We start from the raw sequence: 17,154 nt of genomic DNA, 5'->3' as shown, positions 1-17,154 counted from the left end.
GGTGTGACTGAACCCCAGAAAGAGGCTGCCTACGTATCCTTTCGAAATCAAGTCGAACGTAGTTCAAGGAACTTTGTTTTTGATTTTTCTTTTGTTTTGCTTTTCTTTTCATTTTTTTCATCATTTTGTTTTTACATGGCTTTCAAGTTCCAAAGAGGGTAATCAAAGAAAAGAGAATCGGCTCAAAGGGTTTGCAAGGGTTGATAGTGTTTGGGTAGCGAGGATGAAAGCCTTCATCATCCCAATCGGAGAGTATTAAAACTGCGAAAAGGGTTAAACATAATACCTTTTGACCACATCCGCATTGACAGCTATTTCGGGGTCATTTCCTTCAATGTCTCCCAAGTACAATGCCCCTTTCGGCAACAGTTTTCTTAAAATGTACGGACCTTTACAATTTGGAGCAAACTTTCCTTTTGCTTCCTCAAGATGCAGGAGAATACGCCTTAGAACGAGTTGCCCCACTTCAAAGTTTCTAGGCCGCACTTTCTTGTTGTAGGCGCGGGCCATTCTTTGTTGGTACAACTGCCCATGACAAACTGCGGCCATCCACTTTTCATCAATCATAGTTAATTGTTCCAGCCGGGTCTTGACCCATTCAGCATCCTCGATCTCAGCTTCATCAATGATTCGAAGAGAGGGAATTTCAACTTCTGCGGGTATTACCACTTCAGTGCCATAAATCAATAAGTAAGGCGTGGCCCCAACTGATGGGCACACGGTTGTGCGATATCCTAATAATGCAAAAGGCAACTTCTCATGCCACTGTCTAGAACTTTGAATCATTTTCCTGAGGATCTTTTTGATGTTCTTGTTTTGCCGCTTCAATGGCGCCATTGGCTTTGGGTCGGTAGGGGGTATAATTACGATGCGTAATTTTAAACTGTTCGCATCCCCCCCCCCCCCATCAAGTGACTGTTCAGATTTGTAGCATTGTCTGTAATGATAGTTTTTGGAATACCAAAATGACAAATGATGTTGGAATGCACGAAGTCCACCATTGCTTTCTTAGTGACGACTTTGACCCACTTTGTGAAATAATCAATGGCAACCAAGATGAATTTGTGCCCATTTCAAGCTTTTGGCTCGATTGGCCTAATGAAATCCATGCCCCAAGCAACGAACGGCCATGGTGCTGACATAGGATGTAACTATGAAGGCGGTGCATGAATCACGTCACCGTGTATCTGACATTTATGGAACTTCCGGACAAAACGGAAGCAATCCTTTTCCATGGTCATCCAGTAATAACCTGCCCGCAGGATTTTCTTTGCAAGTACATATCCGTTCATGTGGGGCCCGCATACCCCCGAATGCACTTTGTTCATGATCTTTTCAACTTCTTTGGCATCTACACACCTCAAAAGATTCAGTTCTGGGGTTCTTTTGTACAAAACTTCTCCGCTTAAGAAGAAACTGCCGGCCAACCTTCTAATGGTTCTCTTTTGGTCTCCACTGGCCTGCTCGGGATATTCCTTTGTTTTCAAAAACCTTTTGATATCGTTATACCATGGCTGAACATCTGGTTCTATTTCAACTGCATTGCAATAACCATGTCTTTCTTGAATTTGGATCTCTAACGGGTCAATATGGACATTGCCCGGATATGGCAGTATTGCCGCCAAGGTAGCTAGTGCATCAGCTAACTCATTGTGGAATTGAGGAATATACCTGAATTCAACGGACTTGAACCATTTGCTAAGATCTTTCACATGTTGCCTGTATGGGATAAGGTTGATGTCTCGAGTTTCCCATTCACCTTGGGCTTGCCGAATGATCAAATCAGAATCTCCCATGATTAGTAATTCTTCCACATCCAGATCAACTGCCATGTTCATGCCCATAATGCAAGCTTCATACTCAACAGTGTTATTTGTACAGAAGAACTGAAACCGGGCTGTGGCCGGATAGTGCTGACCGGTGGGCGAAATCAAAATTGCCCCAATCCCGACACCTTTTGCCTTTACAGCTCCATCAAAGAACATTTTCCAAGCATTGGTCTCCTCTGGAATTACTTCAACTGAATTTACTTCCTCGTATGGGAAATAAGTGCTCAAGGGTTGGTATTCATTATCAACTGGATTATCAGTTAGATGATTGGCCAAGGCTTGGGCTTTCATCGCCGTGTGGGTGACATAAACAATGTCGAACTCAGTGAGCAGGATTTGCCATTTTGCTAATCTTCCCATAGACATTGGTTTTTGGAATACGTACTTCGGAGGATCCATTCTGGTTGTGAGATATGTGGTGTAGGCCAACAGATAATGTCTGAACTTCTGAGCTTCTGAGCGACCCAAGTTAGGGCGCAACAAGTTCTTTCCAACAAAATGTACTTGGCTTCATAACCGGTAAACTTCTTGCTCAAGTAGTATATGGCTTGCTCTCTCTTCCCGGTCACATCATGTTGCCCGAGGACACAGCCGAAAGAATTTTCCTGGACTATCAAGTATAAGAACAAAGGTCTTCAAGGCTCAGGCAGAACCAATACGGGCAGATTTGACAGATATTCTTTGATTTTATCAAAAGCTTCTTGACACTCATCCGTCCATTTGATCACCGCGTCTTTTTTTAGCAACTTAAATATGGGCTCCCATGTGGTAGTAAGCTGAGCGATGAATCTATTGATGTAATTCAGCCTTCCTAGCAGACTCATGACCTCTTTCTTGGTTTTTGGTGGTGGTAAATCCCGAATAGATTTTATCTTTGCTGGATCTAACTCAATACCCCTCCGACTGACTATAAACCCCAGAAGTTTCCCAAATGGAACTCCGAATGCGCATTTAGCTGGGTTCAATTTCAAATCATACCTGCGCAGACGCTCAAAGAATTTTCTCAGATCTCGCACATTGTCTTCTTATGTTCTGGATTTAATGATCACATCATCCATATACACCTCAATTTCTTGGTGCATCATGTCATGGAAGATAGCAGTCATAGCTCTCATGTAAGTTGCCCCGCCATTTTTCAGACTGAACGGCATGACCCTGTAACAGTAAGTGCCCCACGATGTGGTGAAAGCTGTCTTTTCTGCGTCTTCTTCATCCATCAGAACTTGGTGATACCGAGCGTAACAATCCACAAAAGACTGTATCTCATGTTTGGCACAATTGTCGACAAGAATGTGGATGTTTGGTAACGGAAAGTTGTCCTTGGGGCTTGCTTTGTTCAAATCCCTATAGTCAACACACAGTCGGGTTTTCCTGTATTTTTTTGGCACTGGAACCACATTAGCCAACCACGTGGTGTATCGGACTACTCGGATCACACCAGCTTTCAATTGTTTGGCGACTTCTTCTTTGATCGTATCAGTGATGTCTGTTTTGAACTTTCTCTGCTTTTGTTGGACAGGTGGACAGCCGGGATAAGTTGGCAACTTATGTACCACTAAATCGACCCTTAGTCCGGGCATATCATCGTAGTACCATGCAAACACATCTTTGAATTCAAACAAAAGTTAGACCAATGCATCTCTAGTTCTTTCCTCAGCGTGAATGCTTATCATGGTTTCTCTGATCTCTTCTGAACTGCCCAAATTAACTGGCTCGGTTTCATTTAAGTTTGGCTTAGGCTTATTCTCAAATTGTTCCAATTCTCTATTTATTTCCCTAAAAGCCTCATCTTTATCATATTCCGATTCTTGATTCATTATTTCACAGTTAGACAACGTTTTAGGATCTGGGCATAAAGTCCGCAAGCATGTCATGTTATTTAAGTCTGCATTATTATAACTGAAAAGGAAAAGATAAGAAAATAGCAAAATCAGATATAAAGAAAAAAGAGATCTATAGACGATGAAATACTGATTTCATTTCATTGAATTGAAGATAGGAGGGTTTACATTGGAATTAAAAGACAACAAAAATAAAAACATTCGAGTTACCCCCTGAAATAACTCGGAATGCAGAAAGGATGGCAAGACTGGACTGCCGGGATTCCCGCCTGACAGGGAACGGAGTAGCCTTCCAATTGTGAAGCTTAGCATTTGTCCCCATGTAATTCACCTCGGCAGTGCTTGTGCCTTCCCCCGGTTGGGCCATGTGAACCTCATACATCATTTGTTTCATTGCCTCACAAATGTCCTAAATCTCTTCGGCCGTGAAGGCCTCTTCTTCTTCTTCTTCTTCTACATACTTTGGCTTAACTAATGACTTGGCGATATACAGGACTGGCTAGGGCAAGACCCATCCATTTTTCTTACACTCATCGGCCCATTATTGTCGGCATTGGTAGCTTGGAAACCTATGCCAAAGAACTTCTCATTGGCAGTCAAAGTGATGGGCTATGTGACGCCTTGTAGGGATACCCTGAGCCCTTTCCCATGCTTGTACCCATGTTTGATCATTTCACTAGCAACCATGATTGATGCATTTGATAAGCAGGGTTGAGGAAAATGGGTCCCTTCTTCGCACTAGTCGGCGACCACAATTTCAAAGGCTTGATAGACAATGTGCTCACTTCCTTCTCTAGCCTCGAGACATGGGACTAACGGGTCCCTGTAAATGGATTGTTCGTCCTCCCCGTGGATGACAATTTCTTGGTTTTCATGTTCAAACTTGACTATTTGGTGGAGAGTAGAGGGCACAGCTCCTGCGGCATGGATCCATGGTCTTCCTAGGAGAAAATTATATGAAGTATCCATGTCCAGAACCTGGAATATCACTTCAAAGTCCACATGGCCAATGGTTAAAATCAAATCGATTTCCCCTATCATATCTCGCTTGACGCCATCAAAAGCGCGCACACAGATATTGTTTGGTCTAATCCTTTCTGTCCCAATTTCTATCCTCTGTAGCGTTGAGAGAGGGAAAATGTCGACTCCGGACCCACCGTCTAGCATAACCATCTTCACATAATAACCTTCACATTTGACAGTCAAGTGAAGGGATTTGTTGTGGGCGGCTCCCTCTGGAGGCAAGTCATCACGGCTGAAGGAAATCCTGTTAACTTTGAAAAATTGTTCAGCCATTCTTTCCAATTGTTCGACTGAGGTTTCAATCGGGACATACGCCTCATTTAATGTTTTCAGGAGCAGCTTCTGATGTTCATTTGAGCTCATCAGCAAGGAAAAAATTGAAACCTAGTAAGAAGTCTTCCTGAGTTGATCAATTATGGCATATTCCGAAGTTTTCATTCTTCGGAAAAACTCCTCCGCTTCTTCAGCACTCACCGGCTTCTTGAGTGGAAACTATTTCTCCTTGTTTATCTTTGATTTGTTCAGCTCTTCTGGGTTGTGGTACTTCCCAGATTGGTTCATTTCATTTACTTCTCCCATGACTTCCTTTCCTTTGTACGCGACCATTGTCTTGTTGTAGTTCCAAGGGACGGCAGTGGGGTCTCTCATGGGATTCTACGGTGTGCGGCTAATGATCACAGGCCCATCCAGCCTGGGTGGATTTATTGGCCCCCACGCCACGTAAGTACCTTTCGGTACATAAAACTTTGGCACATTCAGCGTGACTTACCTTTGTTCAAATCTTTTGGGAGGGTTCAACATGAGTTGTTCCTTCCTTGGGGCCCTAGGAACGTAGAGAATGGCATCCTTAGCAGGCGCTGCCCCTGTCTTTGTTTCCATAGCCTTTTATGCAACTTGAAGAGTTGAATTTATCTTTTTCTCATTTCTATCTGGAGCTATATCAACATTGTATTGGAATTGCCTGACGAAATCCCGGGCCAAGTCGTCCCATATATGCCAGTGGGTAATATCTTGATCCATATACCACTCAGAAGCGATTCCAGCGAGACTTTCTCCAAAATAAGCCATTAGAAGCTCCTCTTTTCTACCAGCACCCCTCAGCTGGTTACAATATCGTTTCAGATGAGCGACCGGGTCTCCGTGCCCATCGTACTTTTCAAATTTTGGCATCTTGAAGCCAGCCGGCAAGTGAACATGGGGAAACATACACAGGTCGGAGTATGAGACACTCTTTTGGCCACTTAGGCCTTGCATGTTTTTCAGACATTGCTCCAGGATCTGCATCTTCTGAGCCATTTCTTCTTGCTCGGGATTCTTGACAACCTTTTTTTGCCCCACCAAGAAATCACACTGCGAAGGTTGAGTAAAGAAGTACGGGGTCACATATGTTATTTCTGGTTGAAACCGTGGACCATGAAAGGTGAACATTGAAGGCTCAACATACGGCCGTGGTATTGTTGGTTGTGCTGTGGTGCAGATTGGTGCTGCAGAGAACATTGCTGGTGGTGCTCTTGAATCTGGCGCCTGGGGGTGAACCACAAAAGGCATGCCAGGACCGTTAAACGGCATTGGAGGGTACCCGCTTGGGATGAACAGGTTGGTCACGGGGGCATTGGTAGCCTCATCTAACCTGGGGATCAACTCAAAGAACCCAGGCATTGCAGTTGGTGGTTCCCTACCATTAGACCAGGCGCCCCACATTTCAAATATGCGGAGACGCAACATCCTATTCTCTTCAGTAGCTGCTGATTCTGGTCGTGGAATAGCCGACACCGGGCTATCCTCAGGATCAATAATTGGTAGATGACTTTCGGAGGCCATAGGAACCCCGCCTTTGGATCTTGTGAAGTAAGGATGGGAAACCAGATTACCAACAAAACCAACCACCTTAACAGAACCTGGCTAATTTGCACACTCAATAACCTTGTTAGTTTTGAGGCGCTTAATAGATAGGAAATCGCACGTTTGTATGCAATGCACTTAAACAGTTAAATGCTTCTACCTTGTATTTGAACGGTTGCATGTTTCATCCGGCCTTAAACTAACCTTTTTTCCCTCTGTACCTCTTTTCTTTCAATTCTGTCTTTCTTTAATCACTCATGATTTTCTCAATTTTGTTTCTGTGGCTCTTTTATTTTTTGGCACTCTCTTTTTCTTTTTTTTTTTTTTGGTTTTGTTTTTGTCACTCTTTTATTTTTTGTCGCTCTTTTTTTTCACTTTTTTCTTTCTTTTTCACTCAATTTTTCCTTTCTCTTTTTATTTTATTTTATTTTTCTCTCAATTAATTTTGAGGCTAAGATCGAATCCAATGGGGATTGCCTACGTATCATGACGCCGCATGAATCGGATCATTACGTAGTTCAGGCAGATCGAGAATGGAGTAAATAAGCTAAATCTTTTTTTTTGGTTTACTTTTATAAAACTCAGACCATGAAAGCTTTTAGAAAAAGAAAAATAATTTTTTTTGAATTTCTTTTTTTTTGTTTTTGGGAATTTTGCGAAAGAAATCCTTTTAAAGAGGAAAGAAAATATTTTTAAATTTTCGTTTTGATTTTTATTATTATTTTTTAAATTTTCAAAAGAAAGACTTCTAAAGAAGAAAGAAAATATTTATTTATTATTTTTTTTTTGGCTTTTTGATTATTATTTTTTTAAATTTTATGGGAAAACAACTTTGTGAGTTTTCTTTATAATTTTTGAAAGCGAACTTGTGACGAAAAGAGAAAGTATTTTTTGGACATCAACCTTTCAATTTTTATGACATTTGCGAAAGAAGACTTCTAAAGAATAAAAAGATTTTTGTTTTTTGATCTTTGCTTTTGATTTTTGTTTTTATTTTTTTTTTGGAAAAATACTTCTGAAGAAGGGAAAAACATATTTTGGATTTTAATTGATTTTTTTTTTTGAATGAAAGATTTCAAAACAGAAGGAAAATATTCTTGGATTTAATTTTTTTTATTTGTTTGGGATTTTCTAAGAAAAGACTTCTAAAGAAGGAATTAAAGGAAAATATTTTTTTTTTTTTGTTTTTTTTGAAAATTGGGGTCGGAACCGATGAGGTTTGCCTGCGTATCTCACATCCGGTGAGAATCAGACCCGCGTAGTTCGGCTAGTTTTGACATAACTGGAAAAACATGATATTGACAAATTGTTTTTGAAATACATTTTCTTTCTCTTTTTTTTTTTTTCAAAAATTTTGGCAAAGTTTCGAGGCATTTTCAAATACCGGGGTTTTAAGAACCGGGTCTATCCTACCTCAACCTTGGTTTTTCTGCTGATTTTCTTTCCTTAGCCGGTCAACAAACAAGGCGAAACAAATAAATGCGCACATAGCACGTATGATGCATCAGGATGGTCTTTTATTTCGGGTACACCTGTCCTAGACCGACCCAACCCCTGTGTTGAGTCCCCAAAGTCAAATGCACATGATGCAAACAAACGTTCCTACTAGGGATCCGGCATAACGTTATATTATTCTAGGTTTAAACCTGGGAGTGTGTTCTAGACATGGCTTACCAAAGCGGACAGCTCGAGCCGAGGTGGGGCAATATACCGGGAGCACGAAAGTTTACCCAGCCTAGTTGCTGATCCAGCCTCATTCTATTTGGTACGACCTCTAACAGAAAAGTGGGCTACGTGTACGTGTGCACCATATTTTTAGAAGACTCAGAAGGGAGGCGTAAGAAGATAATTTAATACAATTCAAATAATATCAAAAGCAGTAAATGAGCGGCAATTAGCACATCAGGCACAAACACAGTAATATCAAATATCAAGAAAGCCAAGTATAGATCACATTAACAAGCTTGAATTCTGAACTCTGAACCAGAAGTTCTAGGTTCTTATCCCCAGCTGAGTCGCCAGAGTTGTCACACCTCCTTTTTTCCCGAGGGGATATGTGAGTTTTTCCAATTAAAGTGACATTAATCGAAATTGAATTATTTATTTCAATCTCAGAGTCGCCACTTGGAATAATTTAAGGTCTCCCTAGTCATCGGTTTATTTTAAATCCCAAATCGAGGAGATTTGACTCCGTTTTAAAGTCTGCGAAACGAGAAGACCGGGTAAGGAATTCTGTTAACCCGGAAGAAGGTGTTAGGCATTTCAGATTCTGTGGTTTTATCACGGTCGCTTTTAATCATACCTGGCTTAATTAATTTGTTTAACTATTCATTTTCAAACCTATGTACTTTTACCTTTTACCGCTTTTTATTATGGTATTTTATGGATTTAATCTTTTAACCGGATTACATGTGTGTAAATCCACCTTATTTGGGGTGCTAAAAATTATGTCACGCGTACGTGTACATAATTAATAACACTTTATTTATTATTAAAGATTGTTTGGCCAAAGTCGCACGAACTCGTACTTCGGTTTTAATTTTGAAAAATCATAATTATGTCACGCGAACGTATACATAATCACGATAGATTGATGAAAATTGCACCTAAAGCACTCTATCTTATTATTAAGAATTATTTTCCTAAATTAGTTTTGAGGTTATTGCAAAGGCCATAGGTTATGGGATAGTTGTGGAAAATGAAGTAAATTATTTAAAGGAGTAAGTAGGCCATCTTGTACCAATATTGAAGCCCAAAAATTATTATGGTCCAAGTCTTTTAAATCAAAGACCAAATATTATGTTTCAAAGCCACTGAAAAGTCCACTCTAAACCCATTGCCATGTGGCCTATTATGTTAAAATGCCTTAAACCCAAAATTTTGTTATATGAACTCAAACGTTATGATGCAGGACCTTAGTAAATCCACACAGCCTACCAAATTTACAAGATTAACCACTGGCCCAATCATTAGTTTGTATCAAACCACGCCACTATCCATTAGTTAGTTCCAAACCCAACTCTTATTAATTTAAATTAAAATCCATGGACCCAATGAACTTAACACTATTGTTTCATTAATTTTTCGTTCAACTTTCAAGAACAAATTTAATAACAATAGACCAACGCTATACGCTCACAAAATCGACAAACTACAAATCCAAACATACATGTTTCAATCAAGACGGCGAAACCACCAAGCTTTAACACACAGAACAAATAAACGACAAGAAAAATGAACTAAAATAACAGTAAGCAAAAAGAAGAGCGGGCCTCGAGAATCAATCTTTTCTGGTTAAAATGAATCTCCATGAATGAGTATGTTAACTAAAAACGAGCAACAGACCACATGGTTTCTTACGTATACAGCTACAAATCGGACCGCCACCGGAGCTTTAAATGAACAGAAGCTTTGAAATTTGTTTAAATATTGAATTTCTATGAATACATCGAGGAAGAGAGTACCGATATAACTCAAACACTACCCGAATAACCAACTAAACAGAAAGCTCGAACTGGGGACCTCGACGACAACCTCAATTCAATGGCACATCAAACCTCAATTGAAACTCCACAGCTTTTAAAACCGGATTTCCGGCCAGATCCATCACCTTCCATTGAAGCAGTAACAAAGAATGGGGAAGACGACGGAGGAGGAGGAGCAGTAGCCGTCGCCGATTTTTGGCTGAGCTCGCCGGCGATGAGTTGAGACAGAAAACGAGAGAGGGGGCTTTTGAGGGGAGGCGGCTGTCTCCTTTTCTATGTTTTTGTATGTGTGTGTATCTTTAATTTTGAGGGAAATAATGATGAAGATCTAAAAGGGGGTGGGGGATGGGGGTGAGGCGCTGATGATGTCTCAAAACAGAAGGAGGAGGAGCGAGGCGCTCCTCGATAGCCCGTGTTGCTCGATAGTCCCCGAGTAAGGGTAGCCCTTGGGTTCGATAGTCCCCGAATAAGGGTAGCCCTTGGGCTCGATAGTCCCTTAATAGGGGTAGCCCTTGGGCTCGATAGTCCACGAATAGGGATAGCCCATGGGCTCTTTGGATCCATAATTTAAGAGGCAGAAATGTGTAATAGCAAAGTGGAAACTTTTTTCAATTCATGTATGTAAAGTACATGATCAAAAGCGTGTAAAAGCTTGTATCATGGCTAAGGTGGATTATGTGGGCACAATTCATTCGACCGTTTAGCCGTTACAATAAATCCTAACCACCGAGCCTTAGCTATTCAAGTACAAAGTTTCCTTCTTTCCTTGCTAAGAACTTTAACCAGAGGGAAATGGCCCCCAGTATTCGAGGTTTATCTTGAGAGAGCTCGGATACTGTTGATGCGAAATGAACGCCCATTGACTCCGGTTTGAGACCGGCCTTCAAATCTAAGTTAACACGTTTTACTATTGCCTCGTTATAAACCTTGCTGAAAAACCCGTTTTGGGACAAAACCCTCAAGGGGAGACCCTCGAAGAGATCGACGTCCGAGGTTTCGACCTATTGGCTAAGATTGAGGAAGACAAAAAATCCGAGTCCGAGAAGAAGATGTTGTCTGATCCTGAGGGTGTTGAAGGCTCAGAGAGTTCCGAGGGCTCGGAGGGGTCGGGGGGCTCTGGCGATGAGTTGGACCCTTGTGAAGATTAAGCGTAGATTCCTTAGTGCTTTTTTAGTTTTTTGACTTATGTAAATATTTTTTTTTATTCTGGACCATTTTTATTGCGCCATTGTAAGTATAATCTAGAATATATATAAGATTTTCCCTTTCTGGCAATTTCGAGTCTTTACTTTTTTAGCCTATCTTCATAATTTTTATTCTTGCAAAGCTTCTGATGCCTTAGCATAAAATCAAATGTAGTTAGACGACGTTCGATTTTCAGAAGTTCGAACATAACCTAACTTCGATACAACTTTGTTTGCTCGAGTTTTGAAAATTCGGTATAACCAGAAGTTCTTTCGATATGATTAAGTATTTTTAGACGATGCTTTTTTCGAGGGTAACCTTTTAGCAGGTTTCAAATTTTATAAAGGCCTTATGTTGTGATTACGAGCTTTGGACGTCTCCGAGCTATTTTTCAGAGTTGTCGTAGCCTTTTGTGCTTAGGCATTGCCTAATAGGTTTTATGCCTCCAGGACCTCGATAGCCCGTGTTGCTCGACAGTCCCCGAGTAGGGGTAGCCCTTGGGCTCGATATTCCCATTTTGGGACAAAACCAGCTCAAGAGAAAAAGAGTGCAACGCGTGCTTTCAGACCTAATAGTCATATTCTCCCTTGGCCGTTGCCTGCAAGTGTTATTCCTATTCATAATATTATAAAAATGTAACTAAGATAGTACCATAGCAGTAGTAGCGCTTTAAGTGCGTCACGTTCCAGTTGTTTGGTAGATGTATATTGTTTAATTTTTTTGCTTTAAAACTAGAATTTAAATTAATTCCAATTAAATAAGGCAAACTATATGAAACTATTTTTGTATTTTTTAATTTTTGTGCTTTAAAACTAGAATTAAAATTAATAATAAAGTGAAATCCTATTGAAATAAACTTAAATAAATATTCTAAAAATACTAAGACACTTAAAGATAATTCTAATGTGCGGGTCAAAAACTACGTGCTTACACTAGACGCGTTCGACCCGGTGGTTTTGGCCTTCTGTAAGAGGTAAAAAGTGTGCCTCAGGCAAATCTACTCGTCTCTTTGGAGGGTCGTTATCCTCCTCCGTCATTTTATGAATAACACCGAGTCTCGTCGGTTCACCCTCGACCACCTGCTCCGTCTATATAGTCCCCGAATTTTCTGGGGGGGGGAGGGGATTAATCAAGCTCACTTACTGGGACGACAAGGCCCCCTTTTCAAGGATTGACGTAGATCGAGACCGAGGCTGGCAGGGGCGCTTCATTCGGGTGAAGACTGAAGACTTGATCCCTCCTGAGTCCGTGCCATTCCCCGATAAAGGGAATGCATCTCGTAAGTGCAGCCTTTCCTTGAGTGTTATTCTTTCTTCATTTCCTTTCTCATCATTCGTATTTGTGGTTGTGCAACTGTGGCCCGGGTTCTAAATGCAGTCCCCCGGCTCAAGGAGTAGATCGAAGGCATCTGCAATCAGATGTCATATTTTGAGCGATCATGGCGCAAGCTTTTGAAGGGTCATTGGGAGGCCCATTCTCATGGTAAGGTTCTCCTATTAATAGCTATTATCGTGCTCTTAACTCACATCATACAGACCTTTCTTCTTTATTTTATCGGTTTGCCTAAAACCTCTGAACTTAGGCCTTTGGAAGGGGAAAAGGATGTCACCTTGTTTGTTGATCAATCCGTTACCGGAAAACTCGAGGCTACCGCGGGGAAAACGAGGAAGAGGAAGAGAATGCCCTCGGGCTCCCCGGGTCCCGAGGTGAAGCCAAAGAAGAGGGTGGCTTGTAAGCCCAAGAAGAGTTCCAACTCCCAAGTGTAGGATTCAGACTTGCTTCTCCGGCTCAGGGACGAGTCAGAAGAAGACAACATTTTTATTGCCCATGGATCGACCCCTCCCAAGGAGCATGCGACGACTGAGGAGAAGAGCCATGAGGTCGGGCCCCTCCCAGTCCAAGAGTCCGAAGTCGAGATGGAGGCTGCAACCTCTCAAGAAACTGCTCCTGCATTGAAGGAGGCTACTGGTGTGATTGACATCATTGAGACGCACTCCTACACTGATTCTTTGCTCCACGAGGCCCAAGCGAGCAAAGAGAAATCAAGTGAAGGAGCACAAGGTGCAGATGAACCCTTCCATTCATTCTTTGATGGAGTGGAGATGTCTAATATGGACGACTTTACTGGGTTGTGCGACTTGGAGGTCCCGAATAAGGACGTGCCTTCGGAAACTGACGGGTCCAGCTCGACCCCAAAACTGGTGAAACAATTTCTTGCTCCGATTTTGGACCCTAGCCGTAAGAGAACAGTCATTCTTACAGTCCTGGAGGATGCTAGAGTTTTATCTGCTCTAGTAGGCATAGCCAGTTACCTCCGATGTCTGGTGACCGAAGAGGACCAAGCGATGATGAACGAGGTGGCGCGTCAAGTCTCTTCAATGAGGCGCACCAGGCGCTTAACCTGGTAAGACACTGATACCCCCATTTGAATTTCAATTAGGTTTTGGTGTCTCTCACTATTCTCATCATTTTGCTGGCCTTGGTTCTTGACCATGACAGCTTTCTCAGATATCTCTTCGAGATCAACCAGCTTGAGTTCGAGTTCAAGGAGCAGGCTCGAAAGAAGGATATCTACAACCTCCTTAGTGAGCAACAAGACGGGGCCATCAAGGATCTCCAGGCCAAGCTGGACAGGGCTCATAAGAAAGCTTCGACCCACCTGAGGAAGGAACATGTCGACCTAGTCGAAAAGGTAAAGGTCTTTGAAGTTAAAAATGAGGAGCTAGCTATGGTGACTAACGACAAAACCTCGCAGGTCCAACAGAAGATCGACCAGATCGACCAAGTCATATTTGAAATGAATGAGGTCCTAGCCATGGCTGATGGGTGGAAAAGCAAAATAGACATGCTAGCTTTAGAGAATGAACCGCCCAGGCAAAGGTGGCTTCAGTCGAGGTCCAACTTTGGGTGGCAAAGGAGAAAGCTGACAAGCGATCCTAGCTGAATGATGACTTCCTAGCACAGTTGCGATCGACCGTCGTAGAGTGGGACGCCCTCGGTAGAGAGTACAAGGCAATGAAGTCCAAGATGGATGCAACCTCTGCCGACACCGAAGAGATGGTGGCTAATGCAAGGCCGACGTTACAGCAGGCGAGACTCGCCTAAAGGCGAAGACAGAATATATAAGGTTGTTGTCTCGAAGGGAGACCCTCGAAAAGATCGACGCCCGAGGTTTCGACCTATTGGGTAAGATCGAGGAAGCCAAAAGATCTGAGACCGAGAAAAAGATGTTGTACGATCTTGAGGGTGTTGAATGCTCAGAGAGTTCCGAGGGCTTGGAGGGCTCCGGGGGCTCTAGCGATGAGTGGGGCCCCAGTGATGATTAGGCATAGATTCCTTAGTGTTTTTTTAGTTTTTTGACTTATGTAAATCTTTTTTTTATTCTGGGCCATTTTTATTGCACCATTGTAAGTATAATCTAGAATATATATAAGATTTTCCCTTTCTAGCAATTTCGAGTCTTTACTTTTTAAGCATCTCTTCATAGTTTTTATTCTTGCAAAGTTTCTGATGCCTTAGCATAGAATCAAATGTAGTTAGACGGCGTTCGATTTTTAGAAGTTCGAACATAACCTAACTTCGATACAACTTTGTTTGCTCAAAGTTTTGAAAACTCGGTATAACCGGAAGTGTTTTCGCAATGCTTAAGTGTTTTTAGACGATGCTTTTCCCGAGGGTAACCTTTTAGCAAGTTTCAAATTTTATAAAGGCCATATGTTGTGATTACGAGCTTCGGACGTCTCTGAGCCATTTTTCAGGGTTGTCGTAACCTTTTGTGCTTAGGCATTGCCTAATAGGTTTTGTGCCTCCATGACCTTGATAGCCCGTGTTGCTCGACAGTCCCTGAGTAGGGGTAGCCCTTGGGCTCAATAGTCCCCGTATAAGGGTAGCCCTTGGGCTCGATAGTCCCTGAATAGGGGTAGCCCTTGGGCTCGATAGTCCGCGAATAGATATAGCTCGTGGGCTCTTAGGATCCATAATTTAAGAGGCAAGAATATGTAATAGCAAAGTGGAAACTTTCTTTCATTCATGTATGTAAAGTACATGATCAAAAGCGTGTAAAAGCTTGTATCATGGCTAAGGTGGATTATGTGGGCACAGTTTATTCGACCGTTTGGCCCTTACAATAAATCCTAACCACCGAGCCTTAGCTATTCAAGTACAAAATTTCCTTCTTTCCTTGCTAAGAACTTTAACCCGAGGGTAATGGCCCCCAGTATTCGAGGTCGATCTTGAGAGGGCTCGAATACTGTTGATGCAAAATGAACGTCCATTGACTCCAGTTTGAGACCGGCCGTCGAATCTAAGTTAACACGTTTTACTATTGCCTCATTAAAAACCTTGCTAAAAAAATCATTTTAGGACAAAACCCTCGATGGGAGACCCTCGAAGAGATCGACACCCGAGGTTTCGACCTATTGGCTAAAATCGAGGAAGCCAAAAAATCTGAGGCCGAGAAGAAGATGTTGTACGATCCTGAGGGTGTAGAAGGCTCAGAGAGTTCCGAGGGCTTGGAGGGCTCTAGGGGCTCTGGCGATAAGTGGGGCCCCAGTGATGATTAGGCGTAGATTCCTTAGTGTTTTTTTAGTTTTTTGACTTATGTAATTTTTTTTTTATTCTGAGCCATATTTATTGCGCCATTGTAAGTATAATCTAGAATATATATAAGATTTTCACTTTCAGGCAATTTCGAGTCTTTACTTTTTCAGCATCTCTTCATAGTTTTTATTCCTGCAAAGTTTCTGATGCCTTAGTATAGAATCAAATGTAGTTAGACGGCGTTCGATTTTCAGAATTTCAAACATAGCCTAACTTCGATGCAACTTTGTTTGCTCAAAGTTTTGAAAACTCGGTATAACCGAAAGTGTTTTCGAAATGCTTAAGTGTTTTTAGACGATGCTTTTCCGGAGGGTAACCTTTTAGCAAGTTTCAAATTTTATAAAGGCCATATGTTGTGATTATGAGCTTCGGACGTCTCTGAGCCATTTTTAGGGTTGTTGTAACCTTTTATGCTTAGGCATTGCCTAATAGGTTTTGTGCCTCCAGGACCTCGAGATCCCGTGTTGCTCGACAGTCCCTGAGTAGGGGTAGACCTTGGGCTCGATAGTCCCCTTATAAGGGTAGCCCTTGGGCTCGATAGTCCCTGAATAGGGGTAGCCCTTGCGCTCGATAGTCCGCGAATAGGGATAGCTCGTGGGCTCTTAGGATCCATAATTTAAGAGGCAAGAATATGTAATAGCAAAGTGGAAACTTTCTTTCATTCATGTATGTAAAGTACATGATCAAAAGCGTGTAAAAGCTTGTATCATGGCTAAGGTGGATTAAGTGGGCACAGTTCATTCGACCGTTTGGCCCTTAAAATAAATCCTAACCACTGAGACTTAGCTATTCAAGTACAAAGTTTCCTTCTTTCCTCGCTAAGAACTTTAACCCGAGGGTAATGGCCCCCAGTATTCGAGGTCGATCTTGAGAGGGCTCGAATACTGTTGATGCAAAATGAACGTCCATTGACTCCAGTTTGAGACCGGCCGTCGAATCTAAGTTAACACGTTTTACTGTTGTCCCTTTAAAAACCTTGCCAAAAAACCCATTTTAGGACAAAACCCTCGAGGGGAGACCCTCGAAGAGATCGACCCCCGAGGTTTCGACCTATTGGGTAAGATCGAGGAAGCCAAAAGATCTGAGACCGAGAAAAAGATGTTGTACGATCTTGAGGGTGTTGAATGCTCAGAGAGTTCCGAGGGCTTGGAGGGCTCCGGGGGCTCTAGCGATGAGTGGGGCCCCAGTGATGATTAGGCGTAGATTCCTTAGTGTTTTTTTAGTTTTTTGACTTATGTAAATCTTTTTTTTATTCTGGGCCATTTTTATTGCACCATTGTAAGTATAATCTAGAATATATATAAGATTTTCCCTTTCTGGCAATTTCGAGTCTTTACTTTTTAAGCATCT

General features: G+C 41.9%; 1 protein-coding gene across 1 annotated transcript; it reads right to left on the bottom strand.

The window, feature by feature from the left end:
- Nucleotides 1–1,171: 1,171 nt before the first annotated feature.
- LOC142177155 (uncharacterized) lies at nucleotides 1,172–1,832 on the bottom strand. The gene is made up of 2 exons (XM_075245622.1): nucleotides 1,492–1,832; nucleotides 1,172–1,187 (listed from the first exon to the last, which is right to left on the bottom strand). Exons 1-2 carry the CDS (start codon nucleotides 1,830–1,832, stop codon nucleotides 1,172–1,174), a joined length of 357 nt encoding a protein of 118 aa, XP_075101723.1.
- Nucleotides 1,833–17,154: the final 15,322 nt, after the last annotated feature.

The sequence above is a fragment of the Nicotiana tabacum genome, chromosome 23 (assembly GCF_000715075.1).
Source record: "Nicotiana tabacum cultivar K326 chromosome 23, ASM71507v2, whole genome shotgun sequence".
Lineage (NCBI taxonomy): Eukaryota > Viridiplantae > Streptophyta > Magnoliopsida > Solanales > Solanaceae > Nicotiana > Nicotiana tabacum.
This window is presented reverse-complemented; position numbering and strand designations above follow the sequence as displayed.

Excerpts from the sequence above, each read along its gene's own strand:
- LOC142177155 (XM_075245622.1), bottom strand. The coding sequence starts at position 1,832 with ATGGCAGTTGATCTGGATGTGGAAGAATTACTAATCATGGGAGATTCT.